Source organism: Bicyclus anynana, chromosome 12, assembly GCF_947172395.1.
Source record: "Bicyclus anynana chromosome 12, ilBicAnyn1.1, whole genome shotgun sequence".
In the NCBI taxonomy this organism is placed as follows: domain Eukaryota; kingdom Metazoa; phylum Arthropoda; class Insecta; order Lepidoptera; family Nymphalidae; genus Bicyclus; species Bicyclus anynana.
The window spans coordinates 15,495,895-15,518,115 of NC_069094.1; the positions used below are offsets into that span (position 1 = coordinate 15,495,895).

Consider the following 22,221-nt stretch of genomic DNA (forward strand, 5'->3'; position numbering starts at 1 on the left):
ATGTTTTTTTTTTATTTGGCGGGCGATTTCAGTCTTTACTTTCATTAGCCAAACTCTAGCACATATACATGCAGGGAAACAGATGCTGACACTATTATGTGCTTCAATGCATCTCTGTCTAACATGACACAGTAAACAGAGAAAGATAGAGAAGAAACTCACTGTTAAGTAGTTATTAGTTATACTATATCGGCTCCACACGAAGCGGAAAATGAATAAACCAATTAAAGTTTTCATTTAAATTGAGAACCTATTTATTTTTTATTTCATCATCTTTTTAACCGACTTCTCTTGTATCAAGACCAGCCATCAAGATTTTAAGCGTGAGTGATTGTGACTCAGAAGTCAGAAAATAGTAAACGCGCGCGCGCAAGATAAGTTTACGCGTAGCCAAAATTGGAACTAATCAAATGTGCCGCCATCTTGTCGCCTATCTTTGTCTTTTTGCGGGTAAAAGAGATCACTAAAGCTGGCAACATAATAGCGCCGCCAGTCGCGCGCAGACTTATGCTTATCTTGCGCGCACTCTACCCTATATTTACACTTTACGTTTACTCTTTAGAAAATGGTAAAGTTAAAAAAAGGGGGTTTTGATCACAGTCGGTCTCGGGAATAGAGGCGGCCATTTATTGGTAATCTCGGGCCAACTCACTAACTAACTAACCAATCGCCTGAGTCTTACAAAGTTACTTTAATTTTTTGACTGTCATTTGTCAAACGAGTTCAATTTCCAAGGCCGTAAAATAAATTAAAAAAAAAAAAAAACAAGTTCAAACAAGTGACACAAGTGACAAGTGACAAACTGACAACTGTCAACTGCAAGCTAAAAAAAAACAATGTTTTGGATTTTTTTATTTTTATTAAAAGTAATTTAACGCTTTATTTTCCGTATTTTTAAAACAGTGCTTTCCTAATGATTAAATCCTGTTTTTAAAATACTTGAGCGTTGCGGGATTTATAGAGTTAAAAATGTCGGAATCCTGTAAGGACAACGAAAATCCGCTCGATATCGATGGCAGTAATTTTAACTCGGAAATGTATTTAGAATGCCTTTTGAAATGCGCAACTCTTCGCCAAGTGATGGACAAAGAAGCGGAGGTCGTAACCCAAAGCCAATTCTTGCAATCGGAAATGCAAACTTTGGTGTACGAGAATTATAACAAGTTCATATCTGCCACGGAGACTGTGCGTAAAATGCGTTCAGATTTCCAAATTATGCAGGAAGAAATGAACAAACTTAGCGAGAACATAAACAATATAACAGAATTTAGCTCGAAGATATCTGATAATTTGAAAGAAAGTGGCAATAATGTCAACAGACTATGCAGCACGCGCCAGTTGCTGGACAAGCTGCAATTCGTGTTCCTGTTGCCGACGCAGCTGAACAAAGCTATAGAAGAAAACAGATACGTAGACGCCGTTCATGACTACACTCACGCCCAAAGAGTCCTCCAGAAGTACGGCAACCAACCATCGTTTCAAAGCATTCAAACAGAATGTTCAGAAATAATTTGCGACTTGAAAAAGACACTTAGAGAACGACTCCTTACACCTGACACTTCAGCCTCAGAGTTGGCTGAAAGTGTAGGCTTATTGAGACAGCTACAGGAAACTGATTCCTCATTGCAGGATATATTTTTAACATGTGCTGAGAATAGACTAGAACAACACTTGAAAAATTTATGTGGTATAATTGAAAATGTTGACATACTGGAATGGGTGGAGAAATGTAACAATACCCTATTGGCAGACTTGGGTATTGTCATCTCATGCTACCATGACATTTTCCAAGACAGCGAGAATGCTAATCTTCCTGAATTTGCTGATAAAATAACTACACAAGTGTTCCATCTGTTTGAGGAAGTAGTCAAAAAGCCTGAGAACATAGGAACTGAAATATTGATCAGAGGCTTGGACAAGTTTTTCAGAAAACTGCAAGCAATGTCTGAAATTATATCCAGTGATACAGTTTCTAACAAAGCTCAAGATGTTGTCATTCAATGTATTGACCACAAAGCTACAATGCAGTACCAACTCATACAGACACAGTTCAAAGAAAATCTTATGAGAGTGAGACAGTCTCTTGCCAGTAAAGGGTCAGAAACTGTGGACCTCAAAGACATTTTGAATTCTCTTCAAATACATTTGATGCAGAAGGTCCAAGCTTCCTTATTAGATTTAATGGCATTCTTGCAAAATAAACTCTCTTTTGGCTTGAAACCATGGTGTGGTAAAGCAGTTGCAGATGCTTGTTGGACAGTTATTTCAGAAACCCTTAAAAACCTATCAGACATGGTGAAAGATATGGCTTCTATGCAAACATCGAATAACATACCCTTTGAACTACTCTTGATACTTGCAAAGTTATGTTTGGAGATCCAAGAAAATGGAGTGACAACATTACATTCTCATCTTCTTAAACTTTTAGAGGAATCAGCACCAGGACTGACAGTCAAGGACAAAGACACTAACAGTGTCATGGTCCATTTGTCGACTGCTGCCCAGGCGGCTTTGGACTCTGAAGTAGTTTTTATAGGGCAAATGGCAGCACAAATGTTGAGAGTATCTGTGTTAGCAAGAGATTGGTTGCGAGCACCTGAACCGAGAGGGCCTCGCGCTGTGTGTCGCAGGGTTGTAGAAACGCTGGCGAGCGCAGACACTGCTGCATCACAGCTGTTTCCCACAAGTATTAAACCATCTAGTGACTCAAGTCGCAGAACAATTTGGTCTAGAGCACCATCTTCATTCTCACCTATAAATCGTATCTTCTCTGAAAGAATTGAAGTTTTTAGCCCAGCTGGTGCAGATAGAGCTGCATTGTCTAACGGAGCATTAAAGGTTGCTCTAAAAGCATTAGTAGAGTGTGTAAGATTACGTACATTCAGTCGCCATGGATTGCAACAGTTGCAAGTTGATGTTCATTTCCTTCAACAAAGATTGTCGTGTATGGGCAATGACGAAAGGTTGCTGAATGCTTTACTGGAAGATGCTTTGGCTTCTGCTCAGTTAAGATGTGTTGATCCACAGCTTATGGAACCTAGTATCGTAGATATAATTTGTGAAAGAGGTTGATTTGTAAAGTATTTTATAGTTATTAAGAGTATGTATTTTGATGTTTAAGATTAAATAATATATGCAATATATCTAACTAAAGTCTTTTATTTATAAAATCTACCATTCACATCATTAGCTTTATATTTTTAATGCAATTTATTAATTTAAGCTTATTTCATTTCTAATTGTATAACTGTAAATAGGCTGTTACATTAAGCACAGAAAAAAATATTTTTATGGAATTTTCTGAGGTAAAAATCAAACACATTGTTCTGTATGTAATTTTATTGTCATTTGCTACAAATTAAAAAACACATAATATTTTTAATTAAACACATTTTTAACAGCTAAGTATGAAAATAAACAGCAATGTTTTATTTGATTGTAACCCATATTGAAATTGTGTCATATTAAAAATAATTTTATTATATTAAGATCTATTATTTATATAAAATTTATGTTAAATGCTATTTTACGAGACATCTACTTATTCATCTAATAAGGGCCAGCACAGAACAAGAGCATGCTTGATCAATTTAAAAATCTATACTTATTACTTAAATTAAAACTGTAATTCTCAAATTCTGTACATTGAATATAATTTGAAAAACTTAATTGAGTGCGTAGAGTGAAGAAGATGAAGAAGCCAAAAACGGTTTTTATTTATTTTTTGTCTGTCTATCCGTATTTTATGTTGACCGAGCATCACGCTGAAACTAGAGAATGAATTCAAACGAAACTTGGCACGCCTTGAGACCATATCACAAAGAAGGCTATAGCATATTTTTTGTCGCGAAAGTTAAGTAAGAAGGGTGTGAAAGGGCTTTGATAGTCTGTATGGAAAGTTCTTAATCTTCAAGTTACGTTTGTAAAAATTGGTATTTGTTCTACCAAAAAAAAATACTAAAAATAATGTAATAATTAAAAAGGGATTGAAGATTTTTTAATATACCTACCTAAATTGTTCATGTTTTGAGTTATATTTTTTTAAAGATTAGTGAACTATTTATTAGGTATTTATAAAATACCTACGTGAAAATATAATAAAATACAAGGGCGTGAAATAGGGGTTTAAAGTTTACATCGATTTTCACGCGTACGAAGTCGCGGGGGTTAGCGATTTTCGAAATATAATACATAACCAATTCAAATAAAGTACCAAGTATAAGAATGTTCCTCACTCATTATTACTCATTAATGTGATTGATTGTTATTCACAGATCTAAAAAAAAATATTCGAAAAATATTAAGTAATTGGAAAATAATTACATAAGTAAAAAATATTCTTTGCCCTGTGCTGACCCCTTGTGGTACCAATTGTGTTAAAAAAACATAAAAACGCAGAAAGAGCCTTATAAATAATTCTCTTTATAAATTTACAATCTAGAAAATAGAAAATCTATTTTCTTGCCAAATAAATTTGAAATATTTGTTGTGCAATTGGCTCCACAGTATATATTTTCCAATATTAGTCACAAGGGCAGAATAAACATTAATTAATATTAAAAACAGCGATATATATTATTACAAACAAATTTCCATAAAATTTGGTCCTAGTTTTCTAAAAAATGAGAGGATTGTAGACATAAAATTACTTGGTATACACATATTACGAAATATTCCTTACTATTTATTATTCAAAACGGTTGTATCATGACATATATCTCAAAATACATTTTTTTCCCATTATAATATAAGTAGTATAAATATTAAATATCGTCCAAATTGGAGGCTTTGGTGATGGTTTCGATTCTGATAATAATTAATACGAGTATAAACTAAAACAAATTGAATATATAACTAGAAAACTGTTGTAATAAAATAAACATACTAATAAAAAAAATAGTCTTGATCAACATACTCGTACAAATAGGTATTATTTATATTCAATTTATCAATAACAATCTAGCGTTTACATATTTTACCGACACAACTTTGAAAACATTGGCTTATAAAACAAATGAATTTAATTTATCGAGTACAACCTATATAATTAATTTCAAAAGTATCAATTAAACTTCTCGGATGAACATATGTAAGAGCTATTACTTTTTTCGGCTAAATTGACTGGTAGAGAACGTTTTCAGCAATAAGTCTACCATTATTACTATTGTATCTTTTTTATCTCATGATTTTTTTCTTTTAATTTAAAAAATATTGACAGATGTGATCAACTTTAGTTCCGATTTTTCTGAATCGAAACCATCTAAAATCAGAACAGAACGCTTTTCTGTAGCGATATTTTATAATTCGACAGTGTGAACATGGAATTCATCTCTATTTCTCTGTGTCTAACTCTAACACAATTCTATAGATGGAGAGAGCTAAAGAAGAATTAGAAACTAAAAAAAAACATTGTTACAGAAGAGCGCTACTATTTTGTGTTCAGTTCAATTATATATTATGGTACATACATACTATGCTAACATTACATTAAAAAAACATTACTACAAAGCACTACAACAATCATTTTGTGGGGTAGCTATAATAGCTTCATATAAACCGCTTTAGCAAATTTACAATTCCTCAAAAAATCGATTCACTATGATGTTATAAGCTCATGGTAATATTCTCAAATTATTATTAACAATAAACATTTTACAAATATTTTAAGTAAATTGGATGGGTTTATGCAAACAAACAAAACGACAATTCTACTCTCCTGATGAAATGTAACATTGTCAAAAAATGCTTAAACATTGATTATCGAATGGAAATAGATGGACTGTATTTCTGAAGATCTAGGCTTAGTGTTGCGCTAAGTGAACATTTCTGAAGAGCCAGTCTTCAGAAATGTTCACTGAAAAAAACAATGATACAAGTGCTCATACCTACAGTAGTGATATACATATGTATATGTATATGATTTACATTGACCTCTTATAATAAAAGGACGCACAATCATGTAGAAAACGTCACTTAAAAACTGGCCAATTTTCCTTTGGCAGTTTTACAGTTATTGGTAAAGAAAATTTTACCTAAAGGCCTTTAAATATAGTCCAATAAAATCCAAAATTCAGAGCAAATTCCACCTTAAGTATTGAGTTTAAGGTTGAATTTGCAAATGCGACTACTTGAATTGAGTGCCAAGAAGTTGTGTTTGGCACTCATTGTATGAGGACGTTTTTTGATCGCCGATTGTGCATCCACTTTTTATTAAGAGGTCGATAATGATTTACTATATATTGTTGTCTTTATTATCTGCAAGTATGTGAAATCTAAATTGGATTTCGCTTGCATAACTCCACCCAAACTACAAAAAAAAGAAACCATTCGATATGTCTATATTATTTTATGTGTGCAATTTACCCTGACCACTTGTTTAAAGACACCAATTTAATTGAAATACTGTACTATCTTTTTTATATAGAGATTTTTTTGTGAAGGTATTATAAGTCAATAGTGCCGATTTATTTGTATTAATCTCTAAACTAAATTGACCAATTAAATATACACAAGTTAATTTTAGTGCAATTGTTGGCAAATCCCTAAAATTTACATATTTAATAGTTTAGTCAATTAATTTTAGAGATTAGTCTACAAAAATATTCTTAGAAACAGAAATTACAGGAAATTCCTGTAATTTCTCCTTAATTTAATCCTGAAAGAGAAGAGTTTGATTTAATCATAATGTTAACTCTATAAAATTTACTGTAATTGCATCAAACTAATTCATATTCAACAAAACCATTGCACAATTTCTAGTGCCAACAATATTATGAAATTGAAAATTTAAAAAAAATCAATTGAATAATAAATGGAATGAAAAAGTACCAAAAATACTCTCCTATAGAGAATGAAGATGGAGGAAATCAATGTTTTTTTTTAGGTGGCACTGAGATGCAATCCTGGTTTCTTGATTATCCATATCTTTCAGGACTGGTGAAATACTAAATACTACTAACACTATTAATAAAATATAATTATTTAGCAAAAATCAACGACACAAGCAAACTACTCAATTCTTACAGACAAAAGAGATAACGCAATAAGAAGCAAATGTCCTGCCCTATTACACACATTATATTTTTTTGAAAAGTTGTGATAATTCGCAAGACCTCATTCATAAATAGTCAGGTAATTAAAATTGTGCTCGACATTGTCAACATAAGGGGTGTGCTGTTATTCAAATGAAGGAAGCTGTGGAATATATCTACTCTGTTTTTAAGTAACATAAGCATTAATAAATCACATTATCAATCTGTTTTCAAGTAAAATAAGCATTAATCAATGACATTATTGATCTGTTTTCAAGTAAAATAAGCATTAATCAGTGACATTATCAATTTGTTTTCAAGTAAAATAAGCATTAATCAATGACATTATCAATCTGTTTTCAAGTAAAATAAGCATTAATCAAGGACATTATTGATCTTTTTTCAAGTAAAATAAGCATTAATCAGTGACATTATCAATTTGTTTTCAAGTAAAATAAGCATTAATCAATGACATTATCAATCTGTTTTCAAGTAAAATAAGCATTAATCAATGACATTATTGATCTGTTTTCAAGTAAAATAAGCATTAATCAGTGACATTATCAATTTGTTTTCAAGTAAAATAAGCATTAATCAATGACATTATCAATCTGTTTTCAAGTAAAATAAGCATTAATCAATGACATTATCAATCTGTTTTCAAGTAAAATAAGCATTAATCAGTGACATTATCAATTTGTTTTCAAGTAAAATAAGCATTAATCAATGACATTATCAATCTGTTTTCAAGTAAAATAAGCATTAATCAATGACATTATCAATCTGTTTTCAAGTAAAATAAGCATTAATCAATGGCATTATCGATCAGCAAATGTCACGACTGTCTATAAACTTGTAAACTTGCTCAGTCCGCAAGTTTCAGACAAAACAACTTAGTGGAGACCATTGTTAAGGCTTGGCACTCCTGGCTTTGGCTGTTGCCAATATGTTTGACATTTAAAAGGTACATAAAATAAAATTCAATATTTGTATAAACACAGTTAAATAATATTCACAGTTTGCAAACAGACAAAAGGAAAGAATATATTGGAATACTTTAGTCGCATCAGAAAGTTATCACACTTGCAAAATTTACTTTCAATCAAAAGCTATATAATTATATTATGAGGAACTAAAAACACCTCAATCTATTTATTTCCTAAGTCTGTTACTTGAAAATTGATTGTACGATTCATATAAATCCAATTTTATATTAGCAATTTATAAATTTAGTCCATAAACGTTACCTCACGACCAAAACACAGTGTTTCTAATAAAAAGCCAGTTAAACTGTTATTGAAATTGCACCATGCTGACTTATGATAGTAAAAATTAAATCCTTAAAACTAATTGAAAATATATAAATAATTATTACTCTTTTACATTTACATTAATCAATAATATTATATCTAACATCTAGAACAAATTGACAAAATATAAAACTATTATTGGTGGTAATTCTAGATTGTACACAAAACATTAACTAACATTTGACACGACTGTAAAAATTACATAATGATTTTTAAAGGCCTGTCAAATTTGTTTCATGTATAACCAAATTAGCACCATCATTACAAAATATATTTTTTTTTCGCAAATGTACATTATTATCATTTATTATTATATTATAGACAAGACTGACGCCACAAACCGCGATAAAAATATTTTGTCATTTTGATTTTCACATATTTGACTCTTAACATGCCGAATAGGAAAAATATAGGTATATTATATTATATGAACAGTGGTCCGTGTGTTACTTCTTGTGAGCGCTTCGCGTTGTCAGAATGTATTTATAAATAACTCTGCTTACAGCCCTACTCTCATATTCAAACATTAATATTATGTACTAAAATCTTTCCAGTACATTCGAATGCTGTAAGCTCTAGCAATAGGCTAGTTGACACTTTTTTAAATGGTCTTAAATTGATCAATATCATTCTAATAGTTTGAAAAATTAATTATCATATGTTTTTGAGACGCTTTTCAAATATAAATTTGATGCTGTTGGCCATGGTCTATATTTCAACTGTTTCATGACGTCACATTAACTAATCCTATATCAAACAGAGAGACATTATCAACCAAATTGATAATTGATATTGATATTTTTCTAACCCTTATTTCATGTACTATACGAAATTAATATTGTTTTATATTAAATTTGATATTAGTCAACTATCCTATTAGATAAATAGACAGATAATGTGATATCCTCTGACAGGTGGAACATTACCCAACTAACTTGAATATGAGAGTTAGTCTTCTCGGGCACTGACTTTAGAAAACGTTTACGATTTACATGTAAGTGTCTATAATAAAAATTTGTATGTAAGTTTTTTTTTCTTTCTAGAGAATATCAGAAAATAGAGATAATAAGACTGTAATATAAACTAACAAAATACTGATACAAATTTCAAATAAGTACCAAGATGTAAGAAAAGTAGATATGTATAATTTAACTCTTTTAAACAAATATGAAGTTTGATAGTAAAGAACCTAAATTGGCAGAATTTCAATAGATATAGTTAATATAAAGAATTAAGTTTATTCAGTTTTTAAATTAGCCACAACAATATTTTTACCTAGACACTAACAAAACGTTTAATAGCGTACAATAGTTAAGTCTGTATTTTGAATTTACGAAGCGTCCTTATAAGTCCTTCATTAAAACCTTTATTTTTAGTAATAAATTTATTTCTTTTTGATCTTATCAAAACCGGGCACTGATTTAGCACTCCTCAATGTTTTAAAACTATCACTCTTTACTTGCTTACCAGAATCAGTATTCATTTCATTGTTACTTACATTGCTTACACTAGATTTTCTGGTTGCTACACCTAAGGATTTATTCGAGCTGGTAACGTCTAATTTGGATTTTTTGTTTATTGGTTTAGTGTTTATAGTTTTGGTGTTTGTTGGTTTGGTGTTTATTGGTTTTGTGACCGTGGGTTTGGTGACTGTAGGCTTGGTGATCGTGGGTTTGGTGATTGTGTGTTTGGCGACTGTAGGTTTAGTGTTAACCTCCTCGGGTGGGGGCGACCGTCGCCTGCGTATTCTGGGCGGGGTGTGCGCCAGGGTGGTGTGCCGCGACAACAACGCTGCGCTGCTAAACAGTTGGCCACAGTCGCACCGGTGCTCGATTTCAGTTGTGCCTGAATAATACATAAATACATTTTAATAATCAATTCTTATATATGCAAAGTTATCATAGAACACATCTTACAGATCGCAGATAATCCAGAAGAGAAAAAAAAAATTGTATAAAAATATGTATGTATTTTTTAAATAAAGGGGATAAATCTATCACAAGCCTTTAAAAAATAGCGTAAAACTCAACAATCATCAAATTAAAAATGTCGTAAATTTTTATTTTTGAATTTTAAAAATGTCGTAAATTCAAACTACTTTGATAAAGTAATTAATTCATTATTAAAGTTGAATTATCAAGATTTTTTAGATATAAGTAAACTGCTGGGTGGTTAGAGTAGGTCTGGGCCGGAGATGACCATTCCCCTTTATAAATTAAAAAAATTAAATTAAATATTTAGAATAAATAGTTGATTACTTACGTTTTTTTGGTTTTGCTTTGGGTGTCACAGCTTTCCCAAGTGATTTTCTCTTCGCAATACCAACAAGTGATTTACGTTTTGCGCCTACCGATTGTCTTTTAATTTTCCTTTCAACGGATTTTTCTTTTTCGGGAATCGGGAAAGAATATTTTACGTCACTATCATCTGAATCTGTTGTCTGCTCAGTTATAAGCGTTAACCTTTTTTCAGCCGTAACTTTAGATTTCGCTTGGTCTTGAGTTGGTTTTCTTTCAATAGGTGTCGCCTTCAGGCGCGGCATTTTCGGTGGATTTTGCAGCGAAATCCTGCGCTTTAAAAATTCTTTTGAGCTAGGTCGCTCAATTTGTAATGAATTACGTTTCAATGCGCTAATCTTCATGAAATATTTACTTTCAGCACTTTCCTCTTTCTTGTAGTTTGGATTGAGCATGTATCTTATTTCTTCATCATCGCTTGATTCCAGTGGTTTTACACTATCAGTGACAGGCAAAGGATTGTTGTTAGTTTTGTGATTCTTTGTGAAAACTACAGTTGATTTGTCCTTGTTTGTCTTCTTTTTAGGCGAGGGTGTGTCCACGTTTATCACACCTTCTTTGACATCTACTTTCTTGATTTTGGCAGGTGTCTCAATGTCGTCTGTTTTTGTTTTCTCACTTGCAGTACTGTGTCTCTTTTTGGGCACGACATCACCGGTTGGTTTCTCATCTTTGTTTGTATTTTCTAAATCTCTTTCTTGTTGTTTATTATCTTTATTATCAATATCTTTCGGTTGTTTTTCTACTTGTTCTAGTTTATCATTATTTTCGGATATTTGTTTCACCATTGGTTCTTCAGTTTCAAGAGTATCATTTACTAGTTGAACATCTTGTGCCACCACGTCTTCTTCAGATTTAATGTTTTGCACTTCGGGTGTTTCGTTGTCTAATTTAGAGTCGGCATGCTTGGCTGCTTGCTTCGCAGCAGATTGTCTTTTCTTTCTCAAGCAAATTACAGTGTGTTTGGTCAATGAATGTTCATTTGGAAACACCATGTAGCATAGTGAACATTCGTGTATTATATCTTTAGTCGATAGCGAGCTTTTCACACTCTTATCATCCGACTTCTCAGAACTAGTCTCGTAATGTTGTTCCTTATGTTCCAAAAGATCTTGTAGTTTTTTGAAGACTTTTTTGCAAATGTCGCAATAGTGCGCCATAACAGCTTTAGAAGTTTCAGTCGTGCTTTGCGAGATGGTGGTGTTGCCTTTTTTATTGATACCATCATGAGTTTCTCTGTGTTCAACAAGATGATGCAGTTTCCTGAACGATTTGTCACACGGTTCACATCTAAAGCCGGCACTAGTATCATCATTATGTATTTTCGAACTTTTGGTTTCAGATACTTCAGAAGATGTCTTTCTTAGCGACCGAGAAGCCGTCGAACTCGGATTATGGATAAGACGATGCTGCACTAAATGGTGCAATTTACGGAATTCCTTTTTACAAATCTCACAGCTAAAAACTGAGCTTTTTGTAGTTTCACTTTCAAGGCTGTTGACATCCTTTCGATCTTCATTTTTGTGTTGCAATTTGTGGTTAACTAAATATGACAATTGTCTGAAAGCTTTTCCACAAAATTCACAAACAAGATTTGTGTTGTGTAAAAGTTTAGATTTGCGCGATACTTTTTTGTTTTCAATAGGTTTTTGTTTAACTGGCGTATCTTCAATCACAATAACTTCTAAATCGTCATTCCTTGGTTTGGAGACACCATATTTTTTTGTTTTTTCGCCTTCATTATCATTCTCTTCCTCCGTATCTGTCGTGTTATCTGTTTCTTCAGATCTGCTGTCATGTAATTTTCGTCCAGATTCTTGTGAATCTCTAAGTCTTCTTGGACTTCTTTTATCGGAATCAGATCTGTTAGGCGAAGGGCCTGTACAATGCTTCACATGTTTGAATAATACATCTTCTGATCTAAATAGTTTACTACAAATTGGACAAACGATATTCTCATTGATTTTACCCATTGTCCAATTTACTCTAACGATTTCTCCATCACTGCTTTCATCGGAATCACTATAATATTTTGGGGGTTTAGCATCAATTAATCGCGGTTTCTTTTGAGGGCTCGAAGGTTTTTTTGTGACCGCTCGTGGAGCAGGTAAAGGATATTTTCTTGGACGGCCTCGGCCCCTTTTGACAGGAATACTTTGAAGCGTCTCGGTAGTGGGACTGCTTATTCTTGCACAATGACTCTCAGACTGATTTTCAATCAATTCCGCGGCTTTAACTAAACTATCTATTGCAGTGTTTATGTTATGACCAGTAAAAGTTTCAGTTTTTGGTTGGTTTGATGTAGATATTTGATCATCAACAACACTACGATTAAGTAAATACGATTTCTTTGGTACTAGATTTTTCGTATTTTTATCCGATTTTTCTTCAGTTTTACGTTTTTTCGTGGGTGAAACTTTAAATCCCAGCTCAGATTCAATCAACTGTAATTCTGGTTCTAGTTCCACCGGCGTAAGAACCTGTTTTCTTTGATGTTTACTTTTAGACTTTCCATCTTGGGACTTCGTATCTAGATCTAAAATGTCTGAATCCATGGACTCTGAAGCACTATGTACATCAAGATCAGGTTCCTGTTTCTTGGATGGTGATAATTCTTGTCCTTGGACATTTAACTGTAACGGAGTATATTCCGTATTTGTGTCCATAAATACAACTTTTACAGGCTTATCCTCTATCATCGTCATGGGACATTCTAAGTTACGTTTAGCTGTCAATGCGGATTGATATGCTATTTGTACTTTAGAATGATGGTTTTTAGTGTAAGCATCTTCATCACTCTTTGATTTTGATGTTGGTATTTTACTTGTTTGATGCCGAGCTGTAGAGTGCTTATTAGAAGATTTAGCTTTAGATTCGGCAAGCATTAATTCATTTCGAGATAATTTTTTTGTAGGTGGTTCCTTTTGTACGACAGTTTGAACAACGTTGTGTTTTTCTTTGCTATCAAATTTAACAGTCAAACAATTTTCATAAGTTATTGAATTCCTTCTAGCAAATTTATCAAAATCTTTTTCTGTAATTATTGTATCCATTTTAGGTTCATTAAAAGTTTCTTTGCAAGACAATAGCGAAATTAAACTCTGTTTACTGACATCAATATCACCAGTAATAGGGACATGTTCTATGATTTCTTCGTCCGAACTGTCATCTCGCAAAGTATCTTTCGTAGCTTTTTCTTGATCCTTATTTTTAAACGGAAGAAGATTTGGAATTTTGTTATTTTTATTAACACTAGTATCTTCAGACTTAGATGGTTTACTATCAAGGTTAGCAGCTTGAGAATATTCTTGAGATGATCGTTCCGAAAATGAGAAGCCGTGAAGCTCATTCATTTTCATCTCAATATCATCTAAAGAACCAGGCAACGGCATTGCATCTTTTGGATTTTCAGCTGTATGAATTGTCATTTTTTCTTTCATGTGAACCGGTGTGGTCGTTTTGATTTTTAATGCTCTGGTGATAATACCTTCAATAGTATTGTTGATCAACTCTTGGCTATTGATAATTATTCTTTGTTCTGAAGATTCCTTTGTTGGTTCGTCTGCAACATTTTGAACAAGAGCTGGTTTAGGTTTAACTTGTACAGTCGCAGGCAAATTCTTTGATGAAGCCACCACAGGTTTAATGGGATTATTTTGATGATTAATAGCAGCTTTATTTACAAAAGCCGCTGTTTCCATTTTACTACTAAACTTAGGAACGGAGCTAAAATCGGAAATCTTTGTAGGTGCAGTAGCAGCTGATTGTCTTTTACTGTCAAACTTTTTTAACACATCTCGCCTATTTAAATCATTAGTTTGTTTAATCTGATTGGTGTTTGAACTATTCGATGATATTTTAGTTTCCTTCATTTGATTTAAAAACCGTTGTCTGTTTACTTCAGTCCATTTACCAAACGGAACATCATTATTTTCTTCTTCTGTTGTTTTCGGAGTCACTTTTTTCACTTGAACCGGTTTAAGCTGTTTAGGAAATATTGTTTTCGCCGCGTTTAGTTTACTTGAGTGGTCTTTACTGGTAATATTGTATGATTCAATTTCAGATTTGGTCATTGCTTTTTGGCCAAGATTACCTTTCTGTGTCAGCGCTAAACCTAATTCATTCTGCTTTGCATTTTTATTAATGGAATCATCTTTGACTTTCTCTGTTATATCTTTTGTATGAGTATCATTTAGAATTTTTGACTCTGTACTTAAATAGCTGCTATTGTTAATAGTTGAAATTTCTGGATTTATTGATTTAGAATCATGATTATCTTTGTTGATTATGTTCACAACTGGTTTATCACATTCTTTCGTAATGTTTGTGTCTATCTTCGAGCAAATGTTAGAGCTGTCTATTCTATTTTTAAATATTTCACATTGACCCACTTCATTAACACTGTTCTTAGTATTTAGGTTAACAACATCAGTTTCTTTTTCATTGTGTTCTACCACGTCCTTTTTAATTTTATATTCATTTGGGGTTTCTACATTTTCTTTTAAGTCAGTTAAAGAAGTAGTCTTGGGCAAAGAAGAGTCTATCAAATGTGTTGTATCTGCATTATCATTTGACTGTAAATGTAAAATTTCGTCATGTTTCTCAACATTGGTTTTTTCATTATTTAAGGGTGCGTCTTTATTTTCTACCATAGTTGTAGTTGAAGTTACAATATTATTGACGGGTATATTATCTATGTGGTCTTTGTAGTCACTTGCTTCGATTTTCTTTTCATTAGATGTAATTTCAGACTCTTGAAAATTGTTATCATCTACATTTTTCTTTACTTCTGGAGATAATTCATTTACACCTCGCTTATCTTTCTCTTTCTCTGAATTAGAGGTTGATTCACAAGATTCTTTAACTGTATTTATTACTGGAAGACTTTGATACGTTATTGGATTGTTTTTTATTTCTTCGTGTTTTAAATTATCGTCTGTTTTTTTCTCATCAGCAACTTTTTCTTCAGCTGGAGCTTCTACAGAATTGTTTAGGGCATTTTCTTTACTTTCAGAAATAAATGTACTTTCAGTGGAACCTTTACCAGTAGTTTCAATATGTTCTTTGACTTCAACTAAAGAATCACACGCTACATCTTCATTTACTACTTCACTTACAATAGGCATGTGACTATTGCCTTCTTTTGCTTCTACAATTGGTGTGTCAAGTTTCTGTGTCTTAGTAGATTCATTTACATCTGTAGCTTTAATAGAAGCTTCAACAATTTTCGCCTTAATGTTTTCAGTATTTACTTCAATTGTTTTTTTTACATTGTCTGAATGCCTACTGGGATGTAATTGTTGATCTACCATGATTTTAGTCAATGGAATGCCCTCTTTATTTGGTGTTGAATGATATGTAACAGGAGTGAATGCTAAGGGAGATTTACGAGATTCATTAAATTTCATCTTTCCATTTAAGTTTACATCTGATTTAGATTCTGGTTGTGTGTCAACTAGTTCTAAAGGAGCACTAATAGAATTTGATTCAATATTTGGTGTCATATGTATTTTATCAACAACTTTGTTACATGAAGGCTCTTTTATCACTTTGTTAAGGTCATTGATAGGCACATGAGTTTTTTCATTAGAAGCACCATCTTCAGAAGGCTGAAATGAAAGAAGACAATTAAAAATAAAACACACACAGACTAATGTCTACAATGACTACATTTTAAACATTATCTAGGTATTTTTATATAATGAAAGAATTGCAATAATTAATGTCATTAAATATTTTTTTATGGTGTACAATTTCATATTTCATATTATCCTAAATTTCTTCATAATAATCCAGACCATAAAATCTATGACATATTTTATCATATGGCATAGTGGTAGATTTTATGGTATAGCTGATACATATGCCCATTCTGAAGTGGAAGATAATGTAAGTAACTGACTTTATTTTATACAGGTATATTAGAATTATTTTCAGATAAATTAATAACTTACCACTTCTTTAGGAATTTCAATTTGTATTTCCTCATACACTTCCAAGTTTCCTTCAGTGTTCTCTCTAAAAAAATACATTTTAGATTAAGGATGACGACAATTTTTAAAAATTATATATAAATCGAGAGTATGCTAATAGTAAAGCTATTTTGTAGAAGTAACGGGATATCTACAATTATTACTTTCGAAGCTCCAGGGATTTACTACTAAACCATGACCATTTTATTACTAAACTTACATTTAAAGGGTCATATTTCGGCACATCATTGTTGATGCGTGACATTGTTGGATTTGAATGGGCGTTCAATCAAAATTACAACAAATATCTTTGTTTTTTGTGTGTTTATGTTTAAACTACAAATAATGATTACTAAAATTGTATTATTTTTCATACAATTACTTATGTTAAAAGATTTATTATTAACTTTGAAATTTTATTATTTACTTATTTTACAAACATTCTGCCAATCTGAATTGTTTATGTATTAAGTAGTTCATAATATTGACCTTCTTTATCCAAATGTCTATATTCAAACCTAGTCATCATCACCATTATAATAGTACTAGCAAATGCCTGCTAAATCATAGATTCTTGATGTTACTTACGCCCTGCCATCTTTGAGATTCTTAACTTTTGATTATTCTGAGTCTAACATGTTACAGAAAAATAATCAATAAAAAATCTGTTGTTATAAAAAAAATTAAAAATTCTTTATCTATACTTATTATAAAAAAGTGTAACAGCTCAAATTCTGTACATTGAAGAACGGGGTCAAGGGGTTTGTTCAGTCCATATAATCAATACCAAAGAGGTATAAAAAAAATGAACCAGCAATGGTAACAAGCAGAATATAATCATGCTTGCTACAAGTTAGCTTTTCTGATTTCAAAACTGTAAGCAGAATGTGGTCTTTGATATGTACACACAATACCTCACAGCTCCTGGTATAACCATTGTAAAAGTGATTATATTTAATAAATGACACTCATTTTTTTTTTTTTTTTCTCCTTAATATCTGCGATCAGTCGTGAGACTATAAGCAGGTGAGTTCTGTGACTTAGGGACGGTTTCTGACAGGAGAGCCAGAACTCTGCCATCAACTACTCATCGAGCACGTCAGCTCGCTTCAGGCGCTTGATTCGCGGCGCTACCACCAGTGAGTTAGCGAGGCGATTGAGATGTCGGGTCAGCCTTTCTTTATGCTTTCTACAGTTGTTTCCTCAAAGATAGTTGGCATTTCCAGATATTGGTGGGTTTCATCGTTGCGAGTAAACCAAGGGGCATTAGTAATAGTCCTTAATATATTATTTTGGATCCGTTGGATACGCATTGCGTTGGATTTACTGCAGGTGCCCCACAGCTGAATCCCGTAAAGCCAAATAGGTTTCAAGACTGCACAGTAAATGAGCAATTTGTTGTTAAGTCTCAGTGTAGACTGTCTGCCAAGTAACCAGAGCAGATTTCTAAACCTTGTGTTGAGCTCTTTTCTTTTTTCAACAATTCGCCATTTAGAAAGCCACAGGTGGGTTGCATCAAGTTGATTTTGTAGGATGGAACTAGCACGATTTGCATCTTTATCGCAAGACAGGAAAGCTGCGTCATCAGCATATGTTGCAATGGTGACATCAGGTGATAGTGGTAAGTCACATGTAAATATGTTGTAAAGGACTGGGCCAAGAACCGAGCCTTGAGGTACACCTGCTTTGTAGGTACAGAAACTGGATCTAGCGTCGCACTGTTTGACTTGGAATATTCTGTTTTTAAGATAAGATGCAAGTATCAGGAACATAGAATGTGGTAAGAGTTTTTTGATTTTTACCAAGAGCCCTTTGTGCCACACTCTATCAAACGCCTGTTAGACATCCAGAAATGCCGCAGAGCAATATTCCTTCTTTTCAAGGCATTGGCGGATTGTATGGTACACCCTGTGGACCTGTTCGACAGTCAAGTGTTGTTTACGAAAGCCGAACTGGTGAGCAGGAATAGTCTCATTTTCTTTTAGGGCTTCTTCCATTCTCGCTAGGAAAATTATTTCCCAGACCTTTGACAGGACCGGAGTAAGGCTAATGGGGCGATAAGAGCTAACTTCTTCCAGAGGTTTCCCTGGTTTGTGTATCATTGTGATCTGAGACACCTTCCAGATATCAGGAAAGTAGTTTAATTGGAAGATGCGGTTAAAGAGGTTAGCCAGATATACAAGACACTTTTTAGGAAGTTCTTTGAGGACGAGAGGAGTAATCAGGTCAAATCCAGGAGCCTTATTTGAGTCTAGCGATAAAATCACTTTACTTATCTCTTTAGGAGATGTTGGCTTGAGCGGTAGGCACATTTGGAGATCTTGCTGAAGTATATCCTCAATTTCAGGATCATCCACACCAGGATTAGGCTGGAATACAGTTTTAAGGTATGCCGCGAAAGCCTCTGCCTTTTCAATGTCACGTCGTGCCCAAGTTACGCCTGGTATAACCATTGTAAAGTGATTATATTTAATAAATGACACTCATTTGGCCATTGCAATAGTACATTCATTGAATCTGGGCCCCGCAATGTATGAAAAATTTCATTTCTCATAGAGCATCAGAGCTCAGTGTTTGTAACCACTCTCCATCTCTCTTAAACTGAATATTAGCTCTAAGTATAAAAGATATTATCTTATAGTTTTTCTTTTTTTCTAAACTAATATTATAGAGATATTTATATATTTTTGTCTCATTACAAAGGAACATCTTAACTGAATAAACTTCACTTCACTACTATTCTCATGGGAACAGGAACTATGTAGATGAAATTTCTACATTCTTACACTAGTTGAAAATTGTTTAGGGATAAAGCTGGGTAAAGACTATAAGAAAGCAATAAAGTCAAATATTTAGGTTTTCATTTAGATAGAAGACAAACCTGGCAAGCAGCTTGAGCTCTGTATTCACTCTAGATCATTGATGTAGCTACTCTCATGTCATTCTATACTACAGCCTTTCTTAATGAAGGTAAAAATGCATGTTGTTTCATAAGTTTTTTATTTTAAATTCTGTATTGTTTCTTTATAAAAAAATATTCAAAATATACTAACTATATGTAATTGTTTTAAGCTTATTAATCAAATTTATTTTCATTAATTTATGAACAATTTGATTATAATTATTATTAGGTGTGAAATTACTAGTGATTTATATCCTCATTATATATTTGTTTTTTGGTTGGTACTCCTCCAGTATGGGTTTAGTATAGACTGTAGATTAATTAACAAGCTACTCGTGTACAAGGGCATTCGAAAACCAATCTGGACGTATGGCTTAGATCTGTGGGGCACAGCCAGTCATTCCAATATAATACCAGAACCTAGTCAGCACAATACTAAATCCTCCTGGTTCACTAAAACAGCTGACATGCATGAATACCTTGAAATGCCAACAGTCAAGGAAGAAATTACACAAACATGATAAAACACAAAATAAGACTGCAAGAGCACACAAACAGACCTGCCAATTTGCTAACAATGCCTGGTAAGACCAAAAGGCTAAAGAGTGTGACCATAACACAAAGAGGCGCTGAATGGAGCGACCTTCAACCTAAAACATCCTCTTCTATCAAAAAGTCAGTTTATAGTCGAGCGACTGATCACTGATGTATTTACCTAAACCAAATACAACTACATTTAATACAATCACAAGTATAAAATTTATATTAAAGGAATCAAATGTGACGATTTTGGCTAGCAATCAAATCGAATCTGCATACAAGATGAAAATGTTAAATATATGAAATTTCAGTATAGCCACTCTCAACTTCTGTTAAAAATGCAGTACTTAACACATTGTGTTTTGGGACAAAAGCATACTTTAAAATTAAATAAATAAATTTTCAAGAAAATTCTTACCGGACTTTTAAAAATTTAAAGCTGGGCTGTTGCTGTTCATCCTCGATAATTTGTACAGCAGAGAGCTCCTTCTCCCCTGCCTTCCTATACAAATATAACTGGTTCCCGATGTCTATCGCATCTACATTCTTGCCATCAATTTGTAATACAACTTCAGTGTCTTTGCTCGGAATGGCCTCTTCCTCCTCCAAGCTTTCTATCAACGAGTCTTCGGTTGTGTCCTTCTCTAATGGAATGGCTGCATCCTCGCTCAACTTCACCTCTGCCTTTTCATCTTCCAACACAATGTTGTCATCTATGACGAGCTCGTTACCATCATAGGAGTTTTCGTTGTCATCGAATATGTTGACTCCGCCAGAGAGAATGTTAGCCGCTTCAATGTGTTTACCGATTTTGAATGTCTCTATGTCGGCTTTCGGGATCGGCGATACATTGGGAACGATTCCAGTTTCCTCGGAGATGGTACGGTCAGATTCGGCGGCGGCGACCGCGCCGTCCTTCGAAGGCGATATGCTGAATGTGGAGTCGACTTCTGACAGCGAGAAATACTTCGAGGAGCTCTCGTTCGCCGACATAAAGGCCTCGCTCGGCGGGGACGACGTGTCCAGCGTCGAGTCCCCGGCGTCCCCCCTTAACTGATTTAGTCTATCCATTTTCACAATTCATCTGTTTTGACAACAGTAACGATCGAGGGAAATGCACAAACGCGTAATGTCGCACTGTACGAGTTATGTTAGATTTTTAGACGAAAACATTTGAAGGTTGGCCAATTAACACTTAGGTCAATACCTAGTTGCGATTTGCAAGTGAAACTTTTTACTGGAACAAACGATAACGAAATTGTGACACTTAATAAAACATCAATCGCTTCTCAAGCTTAGTGTATCTTTGATGGTCTATTTGGAGTCACAATTTTGTTAAAATAACTCACGGCATACGTAATTAATGGAATAGTGTCAATAACCTGTGCTTTTTATTTAGTATTAATATTATTTTTGCATACTTAATTTAACAAAACAACACTGAACACATCAATAAAGATGGACGTCGCCGTCGCGAAAAATAGATAACAATGTTGCCAGCTGCGACTTTTAATAAAGTGTTCTCTGATAAAAGAATTTATGGGAAACTTTAAATCTTAGACCATTAATAACTGGACGTGGTTCGCACCCAAAAATTCCCCAACAAAAAAGTCTGTAATTTTTTGAGGGGGACGAGGTAAACTCACATATCGAAAACATTGAACACCATTAAGTATATTTTGTGTCCATACACTACACAACTATAAATTTGACTCGCAATACACACACGCGTAATTTTTACACACACTAACAAACAAATTGCCACAGTAAAAATATATACAAGCAGTATTGTAAATCGGCCGTATTTTTGAAATAAATACCTACAGCCGCGCGGTACGTAAACATGCGATAGCGCTGCCCGCCTCCGGCATTTTAATTACATTTGCCAACTTTGTATTTCCATTTAGTTTTGTGATTGTAAATATACTTTTTTTATGTAAACAAATAAAATATTTTGTAAATTGTAGTAAAATAGGAAGTGATCAATAAAATGCGTGTTGTTTTTTGATTGGTAGATTTAAATAAGGCTGATACTATTCAATGACCTTGAAGGATAGGTCGTATTCATATGTTTATTTTGGTGATGCCATCTAGGTATTACCTCCACACTACGTGACCAAATATTAAAAAACCGGTCAAGTGCGTGTCGGGCCACGCGCAGTGTAGGGT

The 22,221-nt window shown here is 33.3% G+C and overlaps 2 protein-coding genes across 4 annotated transcripts; one reads left to right on the forward strand and one right to left on the reverse strand.

The window, feature by feature from the left end:
* The first annotated feature begins 780 nt into the window (after positions 1-780).
* LOC112049751 (vacuolar protein sorting-associated protein 51 homolog) lies at positions 781-3,153 on the forward strand. The gene has a single exon (XM_024087774.2). It carries the CDS (start codon positions 970-972, stop codon positions 3,070-3,072), a length of 2,103 nt encoding a protein of 700 aa, XP_023943542.2. The 5' UTR covers positions 781-969; the 3' UTR covers positions 3,073-3,153.
* Positions 3,154-3,321: 168 nt separating this feature from the next.
* LOC112049744 (uncharacterized) lies at positions 3,322-21,559 on the reverse strand. Of its 3 annotated transcripts, none has more exons than XM_052884741.1 (5): positions 21,474-21,559; positions 20,471-21,289; positions 16,593-16,656; positions 10,604-16,247; positions 3,322-10,186 (listed from the first exon to the last, which is right to left on the reverse strand). In XM_052884741.1, the coding sequence occupies exons 2-5, from the start codon at positions 21,121-21,123 to the stop codon at positions 9,726-9,728; spliced, it is 6,822 nt and encodes a 2,273-aa protein (XP_052740701.1). In that variant the 5' UTR covers positions 21,124-21,289; positions 21,474-21,559; the 3' UTR covers positions 3,322-9,725. The 3 variants fall into 3 exon arrangements, with proteins under 3 accessions (XP_052740701.1, XP_023943527.2, XP_023943528.2); XM_024087759.2 differs by having other exon boundaries at positions 21,402-21,552; XM_024087760.2 differs by having other exon boundaries at positions 21,435-21,542.
* Between the last annotated feature and the right edge of the window lie 662 nt (positions 21,560-22,221).